General features: G+C 45.1%; 1 protein-coding gene across 1 annotated transcript; it reads left to right on the top strand.

Annotated features, from left to right (window-relative positions):
• The first annotated feature begins 746 nt into the window (after window positions 1-746).
• trib1 (tribbles pseudokinase 1) lies at window positions 747-20,357 on the top strand. Its single transcript, XM_064979461.1, has 3 exons — window positions 747-1,840; window positions 4,204-4,496; window positions 16,769-20,357. The coding sequence occupies exons 1-3, from the start codon at window positions 1,535-1,537 to the stop codon at window positions 17,220-17,222; spliced, it is 1,053 nt and encodes a 350-aa protein (XP_064835533.1). The 5' UTR covers window positions 747-1,534; the 3' UTR covers window positions 17,223-20,357.
• Window positions 20,358-21,467: the final 1,110 nt, after the last annotated feature.

Raw genomic sequence — 21,467 nt, 5'->3', positions numbered from 1 at the left:
TGAATAAAGATGCCTTCAAAGAAAATGACTCAAGTAAAAGTAAAAGTCACCCAGTAAAATGCTACTTTAGTAAAAGTCTAAAATAATTTGGTTTTAAATATAATTAATAAGTATCAAAAGTAACAGATGGAACCATTTTCTTGTATTTTTCATTTCTGGATAGCCAGGGGCACACAAAAGCATTCAGACGTTGTTTACAAACTAATAATGTGAGTTTAATGAGTCCGCCAGCTCAGAGGCGATAGAGATGACCAGGGATGTCCTCTTGAATAGGACTATTTTCCTTGTCAAAATGGAACGAGTTCATTCGGGTGTCAAAGAAAATGTATGGAGTAAAAGTGCATTATTTTCTTTAGGAATGTAGTGAAGTTAAAACAAAAAAGTAGTCAACAAATATAAATAGTAAAGTACAGAGACCCTAAAAAATATGAAGTAGTCATTTAAAGTATTTTTACGGAAGTGCCTTACACCAAGGACAAGAAGGTCTGCAGTTTATGTGAATGTTTGAGCCAGACTATAGACTATAGACTATAGGCTACTCTACCACCACTCAACATTTATGGAGGTTGATTCATGAACACAGCTAACATGCACGGCAAGGAAAACACGTTCAGCTGTTAAATACTAGTACTTTAGATAATGCTAGTGCTTCTACTGTGGAAAATCCCTACTGCAGTATTAACAATGTTCACAGTAGGACTATATGCGCTGTTTATTGCGGCCTTGTCACATGATATGACTGACATTATATTATGATTAGGGGTTATATCATCACTGAAATGTAGCCTAGGCTAGTGTGCCGAGTTTATCAGAAGAGCCAGAACTGTCGAAATAAAAAGTGAATCATTGTCCGGGTCACTTGTTTTGATGAATCAAACAGTATTTGCATTTGCGTCACGTTTTGTTATTGACATATCATAACAATACGTAACCTTTCACCTGTTGGTGTGATGTTTTTACAGCGGATGGCGGAACCAACCATGCTGATTTTACTCTCCCCGTGCGGCGGCTTCAAGTGGCTTGTGTGCGTGCGTGTGTGGATTGCTTCGTCGCTGGGGCGGTACAGTGCTTTTCAAGAGGCTGAACCCGGCGGAGGTCCAGCGGTCCAATGATTGACTGAGCACAGAGCTTTGCAATCAACAGGGCTATGGAGATCTCTCTCTCTCTCTGCTTGAGCAAGACAGTCTCTTACTCCTCGATACAGCGCTGAGAATTTCACACCAAAAAGTACAGCGCTCTCGCCCCGGACTTCTGTCTCCAGTCCAGACGCACCGTTGGGAGACATTTTGTGGACTGACTGGGAATGTCTTCCAAACCCGACGACAGTGCTTGACACAGAACCTGGATGAAGGAAAGAATTTGTCATATTTGAAGGATCCATTCCAAAACCAGTTTTCTGATCAGCATGCAAATATATATTTTAGCCTGAGAAGTTAGATTTGCAGTTGGATGAAAACCATTAGGACTGCAGTTGCTCCGTGCTCATAAACTACAATAAACAACAATTCATCATAACAACTCGCGCTCTATTAGAATGATGAACGTTCAGTGGAGTAACCCGGTCCAATGCATCCGCAGTGGACAAGTCGGACAGAAACGTGTGAACTCAGAAACAGGAAACGAGCCGGTGTCCAAATGCGCTCGGCTGATCGAGTGTATGGGCGACGTGGGGGTTCTCGATAGCTCGCCGGATTCCACTGTTTCCCCGGTCCTCTTGAGCGCCTCCCCGAACAATCAAGGTCCGTCTCGGATAGGCCAATTTCTGATCCAACATATGGCTGCCAGGGACAGGATGCACAGCGCACTCAACATTGACACGGGAGACGCGATGGTGTGCAAGGTAAGCGCAAAGACTATACCCATTCATTGTGCAATTCCTTTGAATGAATGACTGTTTCTGAGATGTCATGTGTTGCTCAACAGCACCAATCTCACATGATGCATATCCTGATCTTCATGAACCCTTTGGTGTCATTATACAATGTTTTAACTGAGAGGAATGTGACAGTAGCCTATTTAAATCATCGGAAATCATTCATTTATCCATTATGTTCAACCAATGAATTGATGAGCAGTGGCCAATGATCCAATACCTCATGCGCCTATTGTGCATTAAGTAATAATAAGGTAATAGCCTAATAATACGGTAATAGGTTAATAATGAGGTAATAGCTTAGTAATAAGATAATAGCCTAATAATATGGTAAATGCCTAATAATAATATAATAGCAGAAGAATAAGATAATAGCCTAACAATAAGGTAATAGTTTAATAAGATACTAGCCTAATAATAAGGTAATAGCTTAATAAGATACTAGCCTAATAATAAGATAATAACCTAATAAGATACTAGCCTAATAATAAGATAATAGCAGAAGAATAAGATATTAGCCTAATAATAAGGTAATAGCTTAATAATAAGATAATAGCAGAATAAGATAATAGCTTAATAATAAGATAATAGCCTAATAATAAGATAATAGCAGAATAAGATAATAGCTTAATAATAAGATAATAGCCTAATAATAAGATTATAGCAGAATAAGATAATAGCTTAATAATAAGATAATAGCCTAATAATAAGATAATAGCCTAATAATGAGGTAATAGCTTAGTAATAAGATAATAGCCTAATAATGAGGTAATAGCTTAGTAATAAGATAATAGCCTAGTAATGGGGTAATAGCTCAATAATAATGTAATAGACTAATAATAAGGTAATAGCATAATAGTAAGATAATAGCCTAATAATGAGGTAATAGCTCAATAATAAGGTAATAGCTTAATAATAAGATAATAGCCTAGTAATGGGGTAATAGCTCAATAATAATGTAATAGACTAATAATAAGGTAATAGCATAATAGTAAGATAATAGCCTAATAATGAGGTAATAGCTCAATAATGAGGTAATAGCTTAATAATAAGATAATAGCAGAATAAGATAATAGCTTAATAATAAGATAATAGCCTAATAATAAGATAATAGCAGAATAAGATAATAGCTTAATAATAAGATAATAGCCTAATAATAAGATTATAGCAGAATAAGATAATAGCTTAATAATAAATAATAGCCTAATAATGAGGTAATAGCTTAGTAATAAGATAATAGCCTAGTAATGGGGTAATAGCTTAGTAATAAGATAATAGCCTAGTAATGGGGTAATAGCTCAATAATAATGTAATAGACTAATAATAAGGTAATAGCATAATAGTAAGATAATAGCCTAATAATGAGGTAATAGCTCAATAATGAGGTAATAGCTTAATAAGATCCTAGCCTAATAATAAGGTAAATCCCTAATAATAGTATAATAGCAGAAGAATAAGATAATAGCCTAACAATAAGGTAATAGCTTAATAAGCTACTAGCCTAATAATAAGGTAATAGCCTAATAATAAGGTAATAGCTTAATAATAAGGTAATAGCTTAATAAAATACTAGCCTAATAATAAGGTAATAGCTTAATAATAAGATACTAGCCTACTAATAAGATACTAGCCTAATAATGAGGTAATAGTTCAATAATAAGATAATAGCCTAATAATAAGGTAATAGCTTAATAATAAGATACTAGCCTACTAATAAGATACTAGCCTAATAATAAGATAATAGCCTAATAATAAGATAATAGCTAAATAAGATACTAGCCTAATAATATGGTAAATGCCTACTTCACCTGGACCACCTATTATTCAAGTTTATGTTATGTAACGGATGCCGTCACACTTCCCACCCTCTCCCCTGTCTATCAACTCCTCTCATTTGTGTTCAAGTCAGTAGACTAAGCCATGGCTGAAATATGATATGTCAACATCAGAGTGGAGATGTAGAGCTGTCGTTCTCCTGTTCCAGGTGCTTAAATAAAGACCAACCTTGGTCACAGATGAGATTAAAGCCAGGTGTAGTTTGGGAGACTTGCGTCTCCTAAATTTTAACACATTAAATAACTATCTAATTTTATCATTGGTGTAAATCCACTTTCTCCACCCCTTGGGGGCATAACTCTCATAAATAAGCTCAGTCCACACTGATAGCCTACAAGTTTAAATACTAAACATTTGAAATCAGTTGTTTTCAATGGATTGGATTTGTTAGACGATTATAATACGTATTGACTCACACCAATGGGGCCAAACTCTAAGCTAATACATCTGAATCCAGATCGATAGATCCCCGTCTCCTCTCTCTGTTCTCACAGGTGTTTGACATGGGTCTGTACCAGGAGAAGATCCGGGCCTACCGCATCCTGCCGGTCCACAGGAACATCAGCTGTATCCGAGACATTGTCCTGGGGGAGCGTTGGGCATACGTCTTCCTAGAGAAGGACCACGGGGACATGCACACCTTCGTTAAGAGCCTCAAGCGTTTGGACGAGGTGCGGGCGGCACAGCTCTTTCACCAGGTGACGTCGGCCGTGTCACACTGTCACCAGCATGGCGTCGTATTAGGAGACCTGAAGCTACGCAAGTTTGTCTTCTCCGACAGGAAAAGGTAGAGAGAGACTTGAGATGACGCGCGTACCGTTTTCACACACTATCCTGTCAACCCAACCCGTACCAAGCTGGGTCAGATATTGCCTTTTTTTTGACCCCACTGTTTCAGCACTTATGGTGGATATGTAACCAGGCCATCACAACATAGCTTGGCTCAGCCTGACTCGGCTCGACTCAGCTTGGCTTAGCTATGTAGCGCTGAAAGGGCCCTTGATTGATGCCATTGGCATTTTTGTAGAGACACGCAGTATACGCAGCAAGACAGGGTGAGCGTAGGAGCAGGGGATAATTGATGCAATATAAGGGGTTCTACATGCTTTTGAAAGTCTCATAATGGATTATAATTGTGGTAATCTCTTGTGGACAGATTCACATGTAAACAGTGAGAATCTGTCAAGACTCATGTAGAATTATGTGATTGTGATCAGCAGTAGTTTCTGGTTTGGCTTTTCTTCATTGACTATTTCGACGAATCAGGATTAGGCGAAAGTGGTCCTTAAACGGGGGCAGTGATATCAAGCCCTGGGTGCAGTAGTTATTGTACTCCTAGGCGAACACTGTAGGTGGACCGTTCATTCTACATTGATATTTTCATTAAATGCCATGTTTCACATTAGTGCATGTACTGTAGACTATATAGACAGTATATAGGGCTGTGTTTTATGCTTTGGGACAAGCCCCTTAGTTCCAGTGAAGGGAAAACTTAACGCTACAATATACAATGATATTCTAGACGATTCTGTGCTTCCAACTTTGTGGCAACAGTTTTGTGAAGGCTCGAGCCAGACCTAATCACCCAACTTCAGTGCCCGACCTCACTAATGCTCTTGTCACCTACAAACAAGCAAGATTTCTGGCTCTCACAGACTGTTACTTCTTCTTTAAGAGGCTCCACTGTCCTCCACTCGTTACCTGTATTAATGGCACCTGTTTGAACTTGTTATCAGTATAAAAGACACCTGTCCACAACCTCAAACAGTCACACTCCAAACTCCACTATGGCCAAGACCAAAGAGCTGTCAAAGAACACCAGAAACAAAATTGTAGACCTGCACCAGGCTGGGAAGACTGAATCTGCAATAGGTAAGCAGCTTGGTTTGAAGTAATCTACTGTGGGAGCAATTATTAGGAAATGGAAGACATACAAGACCACTGATAATCTCCCTCGATCTGGGGCTCCATGCAAGATCTCACCCCGTGGGGTCAAAATGATCACAAGAACGGTGAGCAAAAATCCCAGGACCACACGGGGGGACCTAGTGAATGACCTGTAGAGAGCTGGGACCAAAGTAACAAAGCCTACCATCAGTAACACACTACGCCGCCAGGGACTCAAATCCTGCAGTGCCAGACATGTCCCCCTGCTTAAGCTAGTACATGTCCAGGCCCGTCTGAAGTTTGCTAGAGAGCATTTAGATGATCCAGAAGAAGATTGGGAGAATGTCATATGGTCAGATGAAACCAAAATATAACTTTTTGGTGAAAACTCAACTCGTCGTGTTTGGAGGACAAAGAATGCTGAGATGCATCCAAAGAACACCATACCTACTGTGAAGCATGGGGGTGGAAACATCATGCTTTGGGGCTGTTTTTCTGCAAAGGGACCAGAACGACTGATCCGTGTAAAGGAAAATATGAATGGGGCCATGTATTGTGAGATTTTGAGTGAAAACCTCCTTCCATCAGCAAGGGCATTGAAGATGAAACGTGGCTGGGTCTTTCAGCATGACAATGATCCCAAACACACCGCCCGGGCAACGAAGGAATGGTTTCGTAAGAAGCACTTCAAGGTCCTGGAGTGGCCTCGCCAGTCTCCAGATCTCAACCCCATAGAAAATCTTTGGAGGGAGTTGAAAGTCTGTGTTGCCCAGCAACAGCCCCAAAACATCACTGCTCTAGAGGACATCTGCATGGAGGAATGGGCCAAAATACCAGCAACAGTGTGTGAAAACCTTGTGAAGATTTCCAGAAAACGTTTGACCTCTGTCATTGCCAACAAAGGGTATATAACAAAGTATTGTGATAAACTTTTGTTATTGACCAAATACTTATTTTCCAACATATTTTGCAAATAAATTCATAAAAAATCCTACAATGTGATTTTGTGGAGTTTTTCCCCATTTTGTCTGTCATAGTTTAAGTGTACCTATGATGAAAATCACAGGCCTCTCTCATCTTTTTAAGTGGGAGAACTTGCACAAATTTGGTGGCTGACTAAATACTTTTTTGCCCCACTGTATTTTGAATTCAATACATATGGCGCGAAATTGACCCCATACAGGTTTCCACATACACTACATGACTAAAAGTATATTTCCTCCAGCAGTTTCAATCTAGCGACATAGTTAATGGCATTCTCAATCAAATGAATAGCTAGCAAATACATTTGTTTTCCCTCGCATCTGTATAAGCCAACTGTATAAAATGTTCCTTTTGCCATAGCCAGTTGGCAAGCATGCAAAACAATTCCCTTTGCCATAGCCAGTTGGCAAGCATGCAAAACAATTCCCTTTGCTGTAGCCAGTTGGCAAGCATGCAAAACAATTCCCTTTGCTATAGCCAGTTGGCAAGCATGCAAAACAATTCCCTTTGCCATAGCCAGTTGGCAATCATGCAAAACAATTCCCTTTGCCAGTCAATTTTTTTAAGCGCAACTGTTGCAGTGTGGTATGGAATGGACACTGCTACGATTTTAAATAACTGTGTTGAAAACATCCTCACTGACATCGTCCATGTTGACTGCTTCATGCACGTCCAACTGGATCATGAACACGGGAGTCAGGTAGTCCCGCAGTACCTTTTGTGACTAGGGGGCAGTATTTTAACGTTCCCTTAGTAAACGGGATATTTTGTCAGGACAAGATGCTAGAATATGCATATAATTGACAGCTTGGGATAGAAAACACTCTAAAGTTGCCAAAACTGTAGAAATATCGTCTGTGAGAATAACAGAACTGATGTTGCAGGCGAAAGCCTGAGAAAAATCCAATCCGGAAGTGACTAATCTTTTGAAAGCTCTGCGTTCCAATGTGTCCCTATTGAGCAGTGAATGGGCTATCAACTAGATTACTCTTTCTCCGTATTCCCCAGGGTGTCTACAGCATTGTGACGTAGTTTTACGCCTTTATGTTGAAGAATACCCGTAAGCGGCTACATTGCGCAACTGGTCACCTGATGGCTCTCAGAGTGATTCCCGTGTAAAATACAGAGGGAGCCATTATTCCAATCGGTCCTACTGAAAAACCTATTGTCCCGGTGATAGGTGGATATATTATCAAATAGATATTTGAAAAACACCTTGAGGATTGATTATAAACAACGTTTGCCATGTTTCTGTCGATATTATGGAGCTAATTTTGAATATTTTTCTGAGTTTTCGTGACTGCAATTTCTGGGCGATTTCTCAGCCAAACGTGAAGAACAAACGGAGCTATTTCGCCTCCAAATTAATATTTTTGGAAAAAAGGAACATTGGCTATCTAACTGGGAGTCTCGTGAGTGAAAACATCTGAAGCTCATCAAAGGTAAACGATTTAATTTGATTGCTTTTCTGATTTCCGTGACCAAGTTACCTAGTGCTAGCTGGACAAAATGCTAATGCTATAGATAAACTTACACAAATGCTTGTCTAGCTTTGGCTGTAAAGCATATTTTGAAAATCTGAGATGACAGGGTGATTAACAAAAGGCTAATAAGCTGTGTCTCAATATATTTCACTTGTGATTTTCATGAATAGGAATATTTTCTAGGAATATTGATGTCCGTTGCGTTATGCTAATTGGTGTCAGTCGATGATTACGCTCCCGCACTCGGGATGGGGAGTCACTAGAGTTAAGAGCGGTCGGCCAGTAACCGAAAGGTCGCTGGTTTGAATCCCAGATCCGACGAGGTGAAAAATCTGCCGATGTGCCCTTGAGCAAGGCACTTAACCCTAATTGCTCCTGTAAGTCACTCTGGATAAGAGCGTCTGCTAAATGACTAGAATGTAAAAATGTAAATTAGCGGAAGGGAGGTGTTCTTCTTCTATGGTATATTGTCGATCACACATTTTAATATGCGGGATGGGAGGGAGGGCCAAGAGTTTCTTCACAAATTGTCTAAACCCAGAGGAGCAACATGATGAGACTTCAGGGAACACTTACGAAACAGAGGAGCAACATGATGAGACTTCAGGGAACGCTTACGAAACAGACCAAACAGAGCAGGCCGGGGGTTTGGGATTTGACAAGTCAATGAGAGAAGGAAAACATTATATCCTTCGTTTTCTTCAAATCTAAAGGCACAACCTAGATTTGAGCTAAAGTCTTCAGTAGTTGAACATGTTACTACTCCAACCTTGTGAAAGTGACAAACTGACACGTTTTTTTTGTTTTTTTTTCCCCGACGTAACCAACTCTATAATGAAGGAGTTCCTTTGATTTGACAGCCTGCACATGCTCAGTTCGGACTGGATGACCTTTAGACCTGATGATGTGTTTCTACACATAAGCTCAGCTAGCCAAAGTCGCCATGACATCACCTACAAGTGTGATGGGTGATTTCTATTGGAGAGGCAGTTTCAGTCTATCTTCATACTGTACCGTCTTTGGTTTCCTTCTGCAAGGGAGGAGACTTCGATTCCTTCACAACACATTCCCCACAGAAGTTAAACAGGAAGAGACATATTTGTGATAATTTATTAACAGCAAGCATTTAAGTAGTGTTACCCAACTCTGAACCTTAGTCGAATGAGGAAGAAGACTTTGGTTTCAAGGTGTAATTCGGGTTATTGGCCAAATAAAATGTTTGTTGTTTTTCATGGTCACCTATTCACAGTACTATTTTCTACTACACTCAAAATTCCTTCATATCAGAGTTTACTGGTAAAATGCTATTACCACCTCCTCCCCCTCCCCCCCTACAGACAGCCTCAATGTCTCCCTATAGGACACCTCCTCCCCCTACAGACAGCCTCAATGTCTTCCTGTAGAACACCTCCTCCCCCTACAGACAGCCTCAATGTCTTCCTGTAGAACACCTCCTTCCCCCTACAGACAGCCTCAATGTCTTCCTGTAGGACACCTCCCTCCTCCCCCTACAGACAGCCTCAATGTCTTCCTGTAGGACACCTCCCTCCTCCCCCTACAGACAGCCTCAATGTCTTCCTGTAGGACATCCCCCTCTCCCTCCCCCTACAGACGGCCTCAATGTCTTCCTGTAGAACACCCCCCCTCCTCCCCCTACAGACAGCCTCAATGTCTTCCTGTAGAACACCTCCTCCCCTACAGACAGCCTCAATGTCTTCCTGTAGAACACCTCCTCCCCCTCCCACCCCCCTACAGACGGCCTCAATGTCTTCCTGTAGAACACCTCCCTCCTCCCACTACAGACAGCCTCAATGTCTTCCTGTAGAACACCTCCACCCCCTACAGACAGCCTCAATGTCTTCCTGTAGAACACCTCCACCCCCCTCCCCCCTACAGACAGCCTCAATGTCTTCCTATAGAACACCTCCTCCCCCTACAGACAGCCTCAATGTCTTCCTATAGAACACCTCCACCCCCTACAGACAGCCTCAATGTCTTCCTATAGAACACCTCCACCCCCTACAGACAGCCTCAATGTCTTCCTGTAGAACACCTCCTCCCCCTACAGACAGCCTCAATGTCTTCCTGTAGAACACCTCCTCCCCCTACAGACAGCCTCAATGTCTTCCTGTAGAACACCTCCTCCCCCTACAGACAGCCTCAATGTCTTCCTGTAGAACACCTCCACCCCCTACAGACAGCCTCAATGTCTTCCTGTAGAACACCTCCACCCCCCTCCCTCCTACAGACAGCCTCAATGTCTTCCTGTAGAACACCTCCACCCCCCTCCCCCTACAGACAGCCTCAATGTCTTCCTATAGAACACCTCCACCCCCCTCCCCCCTACAGACAGCCTCAATGTCTTCCTGTAGAACACCTCCTCCCCCTACAGACAGCCTCAATGTCTTCCTGTAGAACACCTCCACCCCCCTCCCCCCTACAGACAGCCTCAATGTCTTCCTGTAGAACACCTCCTCCCCCTACAGACAGCCTCAATGTCTTCCTGTAGAACACCTCCACCCCCTCCCCCTACAGACAGCCTCAATGTCTTCCTGTAGAACACCTCCTCCCCCTACAGACAGCCTCAATGTCTTCCTGTAGAACACCTCCTTCCCCCTACAGACAGCCTCAATGTCTTCCTGTAGAACATCCCCCTCCCCCTCCCCCTACAGACAGCCTCAATGTCTTCCTGTAGAACACCTCCCCCCTACAGACAGCCTCAATGTCTTCCTGTAGAACACCTCCCCCCTACAGACAGCCTCAATGTCTTCCTGTAGAACATCCCCCTCCCCCTCCCCCTACAGACAGCCTCAATGTCTTCCTGTAGAACACCTCCCCCCTCCTCCCCCTACAGACAGCCTCAATGTCTTCCTGTAGAACACCTCCCCCTCCTCCCCCTACAGACAGCCTCAATGTCTTCCTGTAGAACACCTCCCCCCTACAGACAGCCTCAATGTCTTCCTGTAGAACACCTCCCCCCTCCTCCCCCTACAGACAGCCTCAATGTCTTCCTGTAGAACACCTCCCCCCTCCACCCCCTTACAGACAGCCTCAATGTCTTCCTGTAGAACACCTCCCCCCTCCTCCCCCTACAGACAGCCTCAATGTCTTCCTGTAGAACACCTCCCACCCTCCCCCCTACAGACGGCCTCAATGTCTTCCTGTAGAACACCCCCCCACCCCTACAGACAGCCTCAATGTCTTCCTGTAGAACAGCTCCTCACCCTCCTCCCCCTACAGACAGCCTCAATGTCTTCCTGTAGAACACCTCCACCCCCTACAGACAGCCTCAACGTCTTCCTGTAGAACAAGTCCTCCCCCTACAGACAGCCTCAATGTCTCCCTATAGGACACCTCCTCCCCCTACAGACAGCCTCAATGTCTTCCTGTAGAACACCTCCTCCCCCTACAGACAGCCTCAATGTCTTCCTGTAGAACACCTCCTCCCCCTACAGACAGCCTCAATGTCTTCCTGTAGAACACCACCTCCCCCTACAGACAGCCTCAATGTCTTCCTGTAGAATCACTCCTCCCCCTCCCACTACAGACAGCCTCAATGTCTTCCTGTAGAACACCTCCTCCCCCTACAGACATTCTCAATGTCTTCCTGTAGAATCACTCCTCCCCCTCCCACTACAGACAGCCTCAATGTCTTCCTGTAGGACACCTCCTCCCCCTCCCCCTACAGACAGCCTCAATGTCTTCCTGTAGAACACCTTCCCCCTCCTCCCCCTACAGACAGCCTCAATGTCTTCCTGTAGAACACCTCCTCCCCCTCCCCCTACAGACAGCCTCAATGTCTTCCTGTAGAACACCTTCCCCCTCCTCCCCCTACAGACAGCCTCAATGTCTTCCTGTAGAACACCTCCTCCCCTCTTCCCCTTACAGACAGCCTCAATGTCTTCCTGTAGAACACCTCCTCCCCCTCTTCCCCTTACAGACAGCCTCAATGTCTTCCTGTAGAACACCTCCCTCCTCCCCCCTACAGACAGCCTCAATGTCTTCCTATAGAACACCTCCCTCCTCCCCCCTACAGACAGCCTAAATGTCTTCCTGTAGAACACGTCCTCCCCCTACAGACAGCCTCAATGTCTTCCTGTAGAACACCCCCTCCCCCTACAGACAGCCTCAATGTCTTCCTGTAGAACACCTCCCCCCTCCTCCCCCTAAAGACAGCCTCAATGTCTTCCTGTAGAACACCTCCCCCTCCTCCCCCTACAGACAGCCTCTATGTCTTCCTGTAGAACACCTCCTCCTCCCCCTACAGACAGCCTCAATGTCTTCCTGTAGAACACCTCCCCCCTCCACCCCCTTACAGACAGCCTCAATGTCTTCCTGTAGAACACCTCCCCCTCCTCCCCCTACAGACAGCCTCAATGTCTTCCTGTAGAACACCCCCCCTCCCCCCTACAGACAGCCTCAATGTCTTCCTGTAGAACAAGTCCTCCCCCTACAGACAGCCTTAATGTCTTCCTGTAGAACACCTCCTCCCCCTACAGACATCCTCAATGTCTTCCTGTAGAACACCTCCCCCCTCCCCCCTACAGACAGCCTCAATGTCTTCCTGTAGAACAAGTCCTCCCCCTACAGACAGCCTTAATGTCTTCCTGTAGAACACCTCCTCCCCCTACAGACAGCCTCAATGTCTTCCTGTAGAACACCTCCTCCCCCTACAGACAGCCTCAATGTCTTCCTGTAGAACACCTCCACCCCCCTCCCCCTACAGACAGCCTCAATGTCTTCCTGTAGGACACCTCCCTCCTCCTCCCCCTACAGACAGCCTCAATGTCTTCCTGTAGAACACCTCCTCCCCCTACAGACAGCCTCAATGTCTTCCTGTAGAACATTCCCCCTCCCCCTACAGACAGCCTCAATGTCTTCCTGTAGGACACCCCCTCCCCCTACTGACAGCCTCAATGTCTTCCTGTAGAACATTCCCCCTCCCCCTACAGACAGCCTCAATGTCTTCCTGTAGAACACCTCCTCCTCCCCCTACAGACGGCCTCAATGTCTTCCTGTAGAACATTCCCCCTCCCCCTACAGACAGCCTCAATGTCTTCCTGTAGAACACCTCCTCCCTCTACAGACAGCCTCAATGTCTTCCTGTAGAACACCTCCACCCCCCTCCCCCTACAGACAGCCTCAATGTCTTCCTGTAGAACACCTCCCCCCTCCCCCTACAGACAGCCTCAATGTCTTCCTGTAGAACACGTCCTACCCCCTACAGACAGCTTCAATGTCTTCCTGTAGAACACCTCCCCCCTCCCCCTACAGACAGCCTCAATGTCTTCCTGTAGAACACCTCCTCCCCCTCCAGACAGCCTCAATGTCTTCCTGTAGAACACCTCCTCCCCCTACAGACAGCCTCAATGTCTTCCTGTAGAACACCTCCTCCCCCTACAGACAGCCTCAGTGTCTTCCTGTAGAACCACTCCTCCCCCCTACAGACAGTCTCAATGTCTTCCTGTAGAACCACTCCTCCCCCTCCTCCCCCTACAGACAGCCTCAATGTCTTCCTGTAGAACACCTCCTCCCCCTCCAGACAGCCTCAATGTCTTCCTGTAGAACACCTCCTCCCCCTACAGACAGCCTCAGTGTCTTCCTGTAGAACCACTCCTCCCCCCTACAGACAGTCTCAATGTCTTCCTGTAGAACCACTCCTCCCCCTCCTCCCCCTACAAACAGTCTCAATGTCTTCCTGTAGAACACCTCCCCCCTCCCCCTACAGACAGCCTCAATGTCTTCCTGTAGAACACCTCCTCCCCCTACAGGCAGCCTCAATGTCTTCCTGTAGAACACCTCCCCCCTCCCCCTACAGACAGCCTCAATGTCTTCCTGTAGAACACCTCCTACCCCCTACAGACAGCCTCAATGTCTTCCTGTAGAACACCCCCCCTCCCCCCTACAGACAGCCTCAATGTCTTCCTGTAGAACACCTCCTCACCCTCCTCCCCCTACAGACAGCCTCAATGTCTTCCTGTAGAACACCTCCTACCCCCTACAGACAGCCTCAATGTCTTCCTGTAGAACACCCCCCCTCCCCCCTACAGACAGCCTCAATGTCTTCCTGTAGAACACCTCCTCACCCTCCTCCCCCTACAGACAGCCTCAGTGTCTTCCTGTAGAACCACTCCTCCCCCCTCCTCCCCCTACAGACAGCCTCAATGTCTTCCTGTAGAACCACTCCTCCCCCTACAGACAGCCTCAATGTCTTCCTGTAGAACACCTCCTCCCCCTACAGACAGCCTCAATGTCTTCCTGTAGAACACCTCCTCCCACTCCTCCCCCTACAGACAGCCTCAATGTCTTCCTGTAGGACACCTCCCTCCTCCCCCTCCTCCCCCTACAGACAGCCTCAATGTCTTCCTGTAGAACACCTCCTACCCCCTACAGACAGCTTCAATGTCTTCCTGTAGAACACCTCCTTTTCCCATTGTCTTCTATTACCACCTCCTTTTCCCATTGTCTTCTATTACCACCTCCTTTTCCCATAGTCCTCTATTAGCACCTATTTTTCCCATAGTCCTCTATTACCACCTCCTTTTCCCGTAGTCCTCTATTACCACCTCCTTTTCCCGTAGTCCTCTATTACCACCTCCTTTTCCCATAGTCCTCTATTACCACCTCCTTTTCCCGTAGTCCTCTATTACCACCTCCTTTTCCCGTAGTCCTCTATTACCACCTCCTTTTCCCATAGTCCTCTATTACCACCTCCTTTTCCCATTGTCCTCTATTACCACCTCCTTTTCCCATAGTCCTCTATTACCACCTCCTTTTCCCATAGTCCTCTATTAGCACCTCCTTTTCCCATATTCCTCTATTAGCACCTCCTTTTCCCGTAGTCCTCTATTACCACCTCCTTTTCCCATAGTCCTCTATTAGCACCTCCTTTTCCCATAGTCCTCTATTACCACCTCCTTTTCCCATAGTCTTCTATTACCACCTCCTTTTCCCATAGTGGGGGGGGCCCAAGCATTTCGCTACACCAGCAGTAACATCTGCTAAACACGTGCATGTGACCAATAAAATTTGCTTTGATGCCCTGAAGGATATAATATTTTGTGCACTCAATGTTTATTGTGCACTACATTTGACCAGAGCCCTAAAGGCCTGTGTAGGGAATAGGGCTCCATTTGGGACACATCCCATCCAGTCTCCGATCATTATCTTGTCCTATCCAGACTCTGTTAAGGGACACCCCCCAACAAACAAACCCATGGACTTAAGCTCTGCTATTAATATGGCTGTAGCACAGTGAGTGAATGGGTGTTTGACTGGTTGTGTCTGGCTGTGAGGTGATACTGTAGTGCATCAATGTGTGTTGTCCTATCTCTAATGACCAAACCATGCTGTCTTGTCCTGTCTCTAATGACCAAACCATGCTGTGTTGTCTTGTCGCTAATGACCAAACCGTGCTGTGTTGTCTTGTCTCTAATGACCAAACCATGCTGTCTTGTCCTGTCTCTAATGACCAAACCATGCTGTCTTGTCCTGTCTCTAATGACCAAACCATGCTGTGTTGTCCTATCTCTAATGACCAAACCATGCTGTGTTGTCTTGTCTCTAATGACCAAACCATGCTGTGTTGTCCTGTCTCTAATGACCAAACCATGCTGTCTTGTCCTGTCTCTAATGACCAAACCATGCTGTGTTGTCTTGTCTCTAATGACCAAACCGTGCTGTGTTGTCTTGTCTCTAATGACCAAACCATGCTGTCTTGTCCTGTCTCTAATGACCAAACCATGCTGTCTTGTCCTGTCTCTAATGACCAAACCATGCTGTGTTGTCCTATCTCTAATGACCAAACCATGCTGTGTTGTCTTGTCTCTAATGACCAAACCATGCTGTGTTGTCCTGTCTCTAATGACCAAACCATGCTGTGTTGTCTTGTCTCTAATGACCAAACCATGCTGTGTTGTCCTGTCTCTAATGACCAAACCGTGCTGTGTTGTTCTGTCTCTAATGACCAAACCATGCTGTGTTGTCCTGTCTCTAATGACCAAACCATGCTGTGTTGTCCTGTCTCTAATGACCAAACCGTGCTGTGTTGTCCTGTCTCTAATGACCAAACCGTGCTGTGTTGTCTTGTCTCTAATGACCAAACCATGCTGTGTTGTCCTATCTCTAATGACCAAACCATGCTGTGTTGTCTTGTCTCTAATGACCAAACCATGCTGTGTTGTCTTGTCTCTAATGACCAAACCGTGCTGTGTTTTCCTGTCTCTAATGACCAAACCATGCTGTGTTGTCCTGTCTCTAATGACCAAACCATGCTGTGTTGTCTTGTCTCTAATGACCAAACCGTGCTGTGTTGTCCTGTCTCTAATGACCAAACCATGCTGTGTTGTCCTGTCTCTAATGACCAAACCGTGCTGTGTTGTCCTGTCTCTAATGACCAAACCATGCTGTGTTGTCTTGTCTCTAATGACCAAACCGTGCTGTGTTGTCTTGTCTCTAATGACCAAACCATGCTGTGTTGTCTTGTCTCTAATGACCAAACCATGCTGTGTTGTCTTGTCTCTAATGACCAAACCATGCTGTGTTGTCCTGTCTCTAATGACCAAACCATGCTGTGTTGTCCTGTCTCTAATGACCAAACCATGCTGTGTTGTCTTGTCTCTAATGACCAAACCATGCTTTAAGGGAGTGGAGCCTCTTGCTTTGCCTCTTCCTCTCTGCTAATATGCTCTTTGTTGTCCTGTAGGACCCATGTGAAGCTGGAAGGCCTGGAGAACTGCAGGGTTCTCGAAGGAGAAGACGACTCCATGTCAGACACCCACGGCTGCCCAGCCTACGTCAGCCCAGAGATCCTGAACGTCTCCAGCTCCTACTCCGGGAAGCAGGCGGACGTCTGGTCCCTAGGGGTGATGCTCTACACTATGCTGGTGGGACGCTACCCTTTCCACCACCCAGACCGAGCTACCCTCTTCTCCAAGATCCGGTGGGGCCAGTGCTGCCTTCCCGAGGGCCTTTCTCCCCAGGCCAAGTGTCTGCTGCGCTCACTGCTGAGGAAAGAACCATGGGACAGACTGACCGCCGCCGAGGTGCTTATCCATCCGTGGTTCCACACCACCACCGCCAACACACAGGAAACAGGTGTCAGTGAACAGGAAGTGCCTTCCTGTGACACGGAAGAGGAGGATGATATGTTCTGTTGATCGATGGGATGAATCACTGTGACTCACTCAACCCCTCGAGGGGAATCGGACCAAAAATATGTTCAAGACAGATTTTTTTTCTTTTCTTTTGTGGCACATTTGAGAAGGTTATTTTGGTTGTATACTTTGCTGTATCTCAACCATTTTTTAATTCCTCGCCAATCCAAGGGAATTTAATCGTTTTTATAGTCCCTTTCATGTTTATTAGTAACTGGAATAAGCAATTTCATAAATGTGTCAAGTGCAGTGTCTGGTTGCTCCTCATTACACACCACAGACCAGCAGCGTCTGTTTGCTCCTCATTTCACACCACAGACCAGCAGCTTCTGGTTGCTCCTCATTACACACCACAGACCAGCAGCGTCTGGTTGCTCCTCATTACACACCACAGACCAGCAGCGTCTGGTTGCTCCTCATTACACACCACAGACCAGCAGCGTCTGGTTGCTCCTCATTACACACCACAGACCAGCAGCGTCTGGTTGCTCCTCATTACACACCACAGACCAACAACATCTGGTTGCTCCTCATTACACACCACAGACCAACAGCGTCTGGTTGCTCCTCATTACACACCACAGACCAACAGCGTCTGGTTGCTCCTCATTACACCACGGACCAACAGATATTCTTTCATCAACATATGAATCACTACGAAACTTATTGTATGACCTCTTATACACTATATTAGGCCCAGCCCGACCTCTTATACACTATATTAGGCCCAGCCTGACCTCTTATACACTATATTAGGCCCAGCTTGACCTATTATACACTATATTAGGCCCAGCCTGACCTATTATACACTATATTAGGCCCAACCTGACCTCTTATACACTATATTAGGCCCAGCCTGACCTCTTATACACTATATTAGGCCCAGCCTGACCTCTTATACACTATATTAGGCCCAGCCTGACCTCTTATACACTATGTTAGGCCCAGCCTGACCTCTTATACACTATATTAGGCCCAACCTGACCTCTTATACACTATATTAGGCCCAGCCTGACCTCTTATACACTATATTAGGCCCAGCCTGACCTCTTATACACTATATTAGGCCCAGCCTGACCTCTTATACACTATATTAGGCCCAGCCTGACCTCTTATACACTATATTAGGCCCAGCCTGACCTCTTATACACTATATTAGGCCCAGCCTGACCTCTTATACACTATATTAGGCCCAGCCTGACCTCTTATACACTATATTAGGCCCAGCCTGACCTCTTATACACTATATTAGGCCCAGCCTGACCTCTTATACACTATATTAGGCTACTATATTGTGATCACTACAGCCAATGGATCTGGATACTGCTTTACAGCAGGTTTCTGCAGCATTAGTAAAGACGTGATCAATACATGTTGATGATTCCCTTCCTGTGCTGTTTGTAACTACCCTGGTAGGTTGACTGACAACCAGTTTGCAGGCACTGGTTACAGTTTGAAGTGTTTTCTTGTGTGGGCAGTTTGATGAAAGCAAGTCAATATTTAAATCCCCCGTAAATATTCCTCTCTGTTGATATCACGTAGATTATGAAGCATTTCACACATATTATCCAGATACTGACTGTTAGCACTTGGTGGTCTATAGCAGCTTCCCACCAGAATGGGCTTCAGGGGAGGCAGATGAAACTGTAGCCATGTTAGGAGGTTAGTGCTCAGTCTACCATTCATTCTCCTATGACAGTGAAGTTCCCTCTCCTTAGTGCTCTGTCTACCATTCATTCTCCTATGACAGTGAAGTTCTCTCTCCTTAGTGCTCAGTCTACCATTCATTCTCCTATGACAGTGAAGTTCCCTCTCCTTAGTGCTCTGTCTACCATTCATTCTCCTATGACAGTGAAGTTCTCTCTCCTTAGTGCTCAGTCTACCATTCATTCTCCTATGACAGTGAAGTTCCCTCTCCTTAGTGCTCTGTCTACCATTCATTCTCCTATGACAGTGAAGTTCTCTCTCCTTAGTGCTCAGTCTACCATTCATTCTCCTATGACAGTGAAGTTCCCTCTCCTTAGTGCTCAGTCTACCATTCATTCTCCTATGACAGTGAAGTTCTCTCTCCTTAGTGCTCAGTCTACCATTCATTCTCCTATGACAGTGAAGTTCCCTCTCCTTAGTGCTCAGTCTACCATTCATTCTCCTATGACAGTGATGTTCCCTCTCCTTAGTGCTCAGTCTACCATTCATTCTCCTATGACAGTGAAGTTCCCTCTCCTTAGTGCTCAGTCTACCATTCATTCTCCTATGACAGTGAAGTTCCCTCTCCTTAGTGCTCTGTCTGGCATTCATTCTCCTATGACAGTGAAGTTCCCTCTCCTTAGTGCTCTGTCTGGCATTCATTCTCCTATGACAGTGATGTTCTCTCTCCTTAGTGCTCAGTCTACCATTCATTCTCCTATGACAGTGAAGTTCCCTCTCCTTAGTGCTCTGTCTACCATTCATTCTCCTATGACAGTGAAGTTCCCTCTCCTTAGTGCTCAGTCTACCATTCATTCTCCTATGACAGTGAAGTTCCCTCTCCTTAGTGCTCTGTCTACCATTCATTCTCCTATGACAGTGAAGTTCCCTCTCCTTAGTGCTCAGTCTACCATTCATTCTCCTATGACAGTGAAGTTCCCTCTCCTTAGTGCTCAGTCTACCATTCATTCTCCTATGACAGTGAAGTTCTCTCTCCTTAGTGCTCTGTCTACCATTCATTCTCCTATGACAGTGAAGTTCCCTCTCCTTAGTGCTCTGTCTACCATTCATTCTCCTCTTGTCTGTTGTGGCCCAGCTAGTGTGTCCTCAAAACCGTTTAGACAAATTAATCTACAATCAACTGTTGGTTTTATTAGGATTTGAGTGATAAGATTTATGTTTTGTTTTTCTATTTGAATTAGAAGATCTCTGATGTTTTCTATTTCCTTTGAAACGCAGTTCGCCACAGGGTGAGCCACATGTACAAGCAAATAGACTTGAACTGGCATGAGTGAACAACATTTATATTCCACTCTGAATTCTGTATTTGTGACACGACCTGAAGGTTTGGCCACATCGATAAAAGAAAATATATTAGTTCATATAAAAACATGTAAATATGTATATTGTAAATGTGTGGAAAAATTGAATAAATATCGAATTTGTTTCATATTCTGTTGTGTATTGTATATTTGTCTTAGACCTCTCCAACCTGACCCCGACCTTATACATCGAGTTACTGCTATGCAGGGTATCACTAAATTGATCACTAACATTTTAAAGCCATTTGCTCGTGCTCTGCTGCTCAGTACAGTCATATCTGACTAAGATCATAACATAGTGCTAGTAGTGCTTCAAATATAAAACAGGATAGATTATTTCACAGAAAATAATAATGTATAATAAAAATAATCCACAACTAACTGCTCCCTAATGTCTCGTCATTGAACAAAACATCTCAAGGGGATCCGTTGCTATGGATACTCACGAGAAGAGCGCATGCAGAGCGAGCTGTGTGCAGGAGTGACAGGCACAGAGGAGCAGCTAATGGATTTACTAACTGAGGTTTCGGGTTTCAGGCAGGGCTGAGGCTACAATGTCTCAGAAGAAATCAGGCCTGGGTATGGTAGTGCTTTGAACTTTGCGGGCATGGGTAGGGCTCGGGATTGGGTTGACTGTAAACTCTCCTTCCAGACTCATATCAAACATCTCCAATCCATAATCAAATCTAGAATCGTCTTTCTATTTCGCAACAAAGCCTCCTTCACTCACGCCGACAAACATACCCTAGTAAAACTGACTATCCTACCGATCCTCGACTTCGGCGATGTCATCTACAAAATAGCTTCCAATACTCTACTCAGCAAACTGGATGCAGTTTATCACAGTGCCATCCATTTTGTTACTAAAGCACCTTATACCACCCACCACTGCGACCTGTATGCTCTAGTCGGCTGGCCCTCGCTACATATTCGTCGCCAGACCCACTGGCTCAGGGTCATCTATAAGTCTATGCTAGGTAAAGCTCTGCCTTATCTCAGCTCACTAGTCACGATGGCAACACCCACCCGTAGCACACGCTCCAGCAGGTATATCTCACTGGTCATCACCAAAGCCAACACCTCTTTGTCCGCCTTACCTTCCAGTTCTCTGCTGCCAGTGACTGGAACAAACTGAAATAAAATTGCTGAAGCTGGAGACTTACATTTCCCTCACTGACTTTAAACATGTGCTATCTGAGCAGCTAACCGATCGCTGCAGCTGTACATAGCCCTTCTGTAA

This window comes from Oncorhynchus masou, chromosome 12 (assembly GCF_036934945.1).
Source record: "Oncorhynchus masou masou isolate Uvic2021 chromosome 12, UVic_Omas_1.1, whole genome shotgun sequence".
NCBI classification, from domain to species: domain Eukaryota; kingdom Metazoa; phylum Chordata; class Actinopteri; order Salmoniformes; family Salmonidae; genus Oncorhynchus; species Oncorhynchus masou.
Note: the sequence above shows the minus strand (reverse complement) of the source record. Positions and strands in the feature narration are given on the sequence as shown.

What these genes read in the sequence shown, in the direction of transcription:
- trib1 (XM_064979461.1), top strand. Translation starts at nt 1,535, where the DNA reads ATGATGAACGTTCAGTGGAGTAACCCGGTCCAATGCATCCGCAGTGGA. An exon ending in GAGACGCGATGGTGTGCAAG is followed by an intron (nt 1,841 to 4,203) that starts GTAAGCGCAAAG and finishes CTGTTCTCACAG; the next exon opens with GTGTTTGACATGGGTCTGTA. An exon ending in GTCTTCTCCGACAGGAAAAG is followed by an intron (nt 4,497 to 16,768) that starts GTAGAGAGAGAC and finishes GTTGTCCTGTAG; the next exon opens with GACCCATGTGAAGCTGGAAG.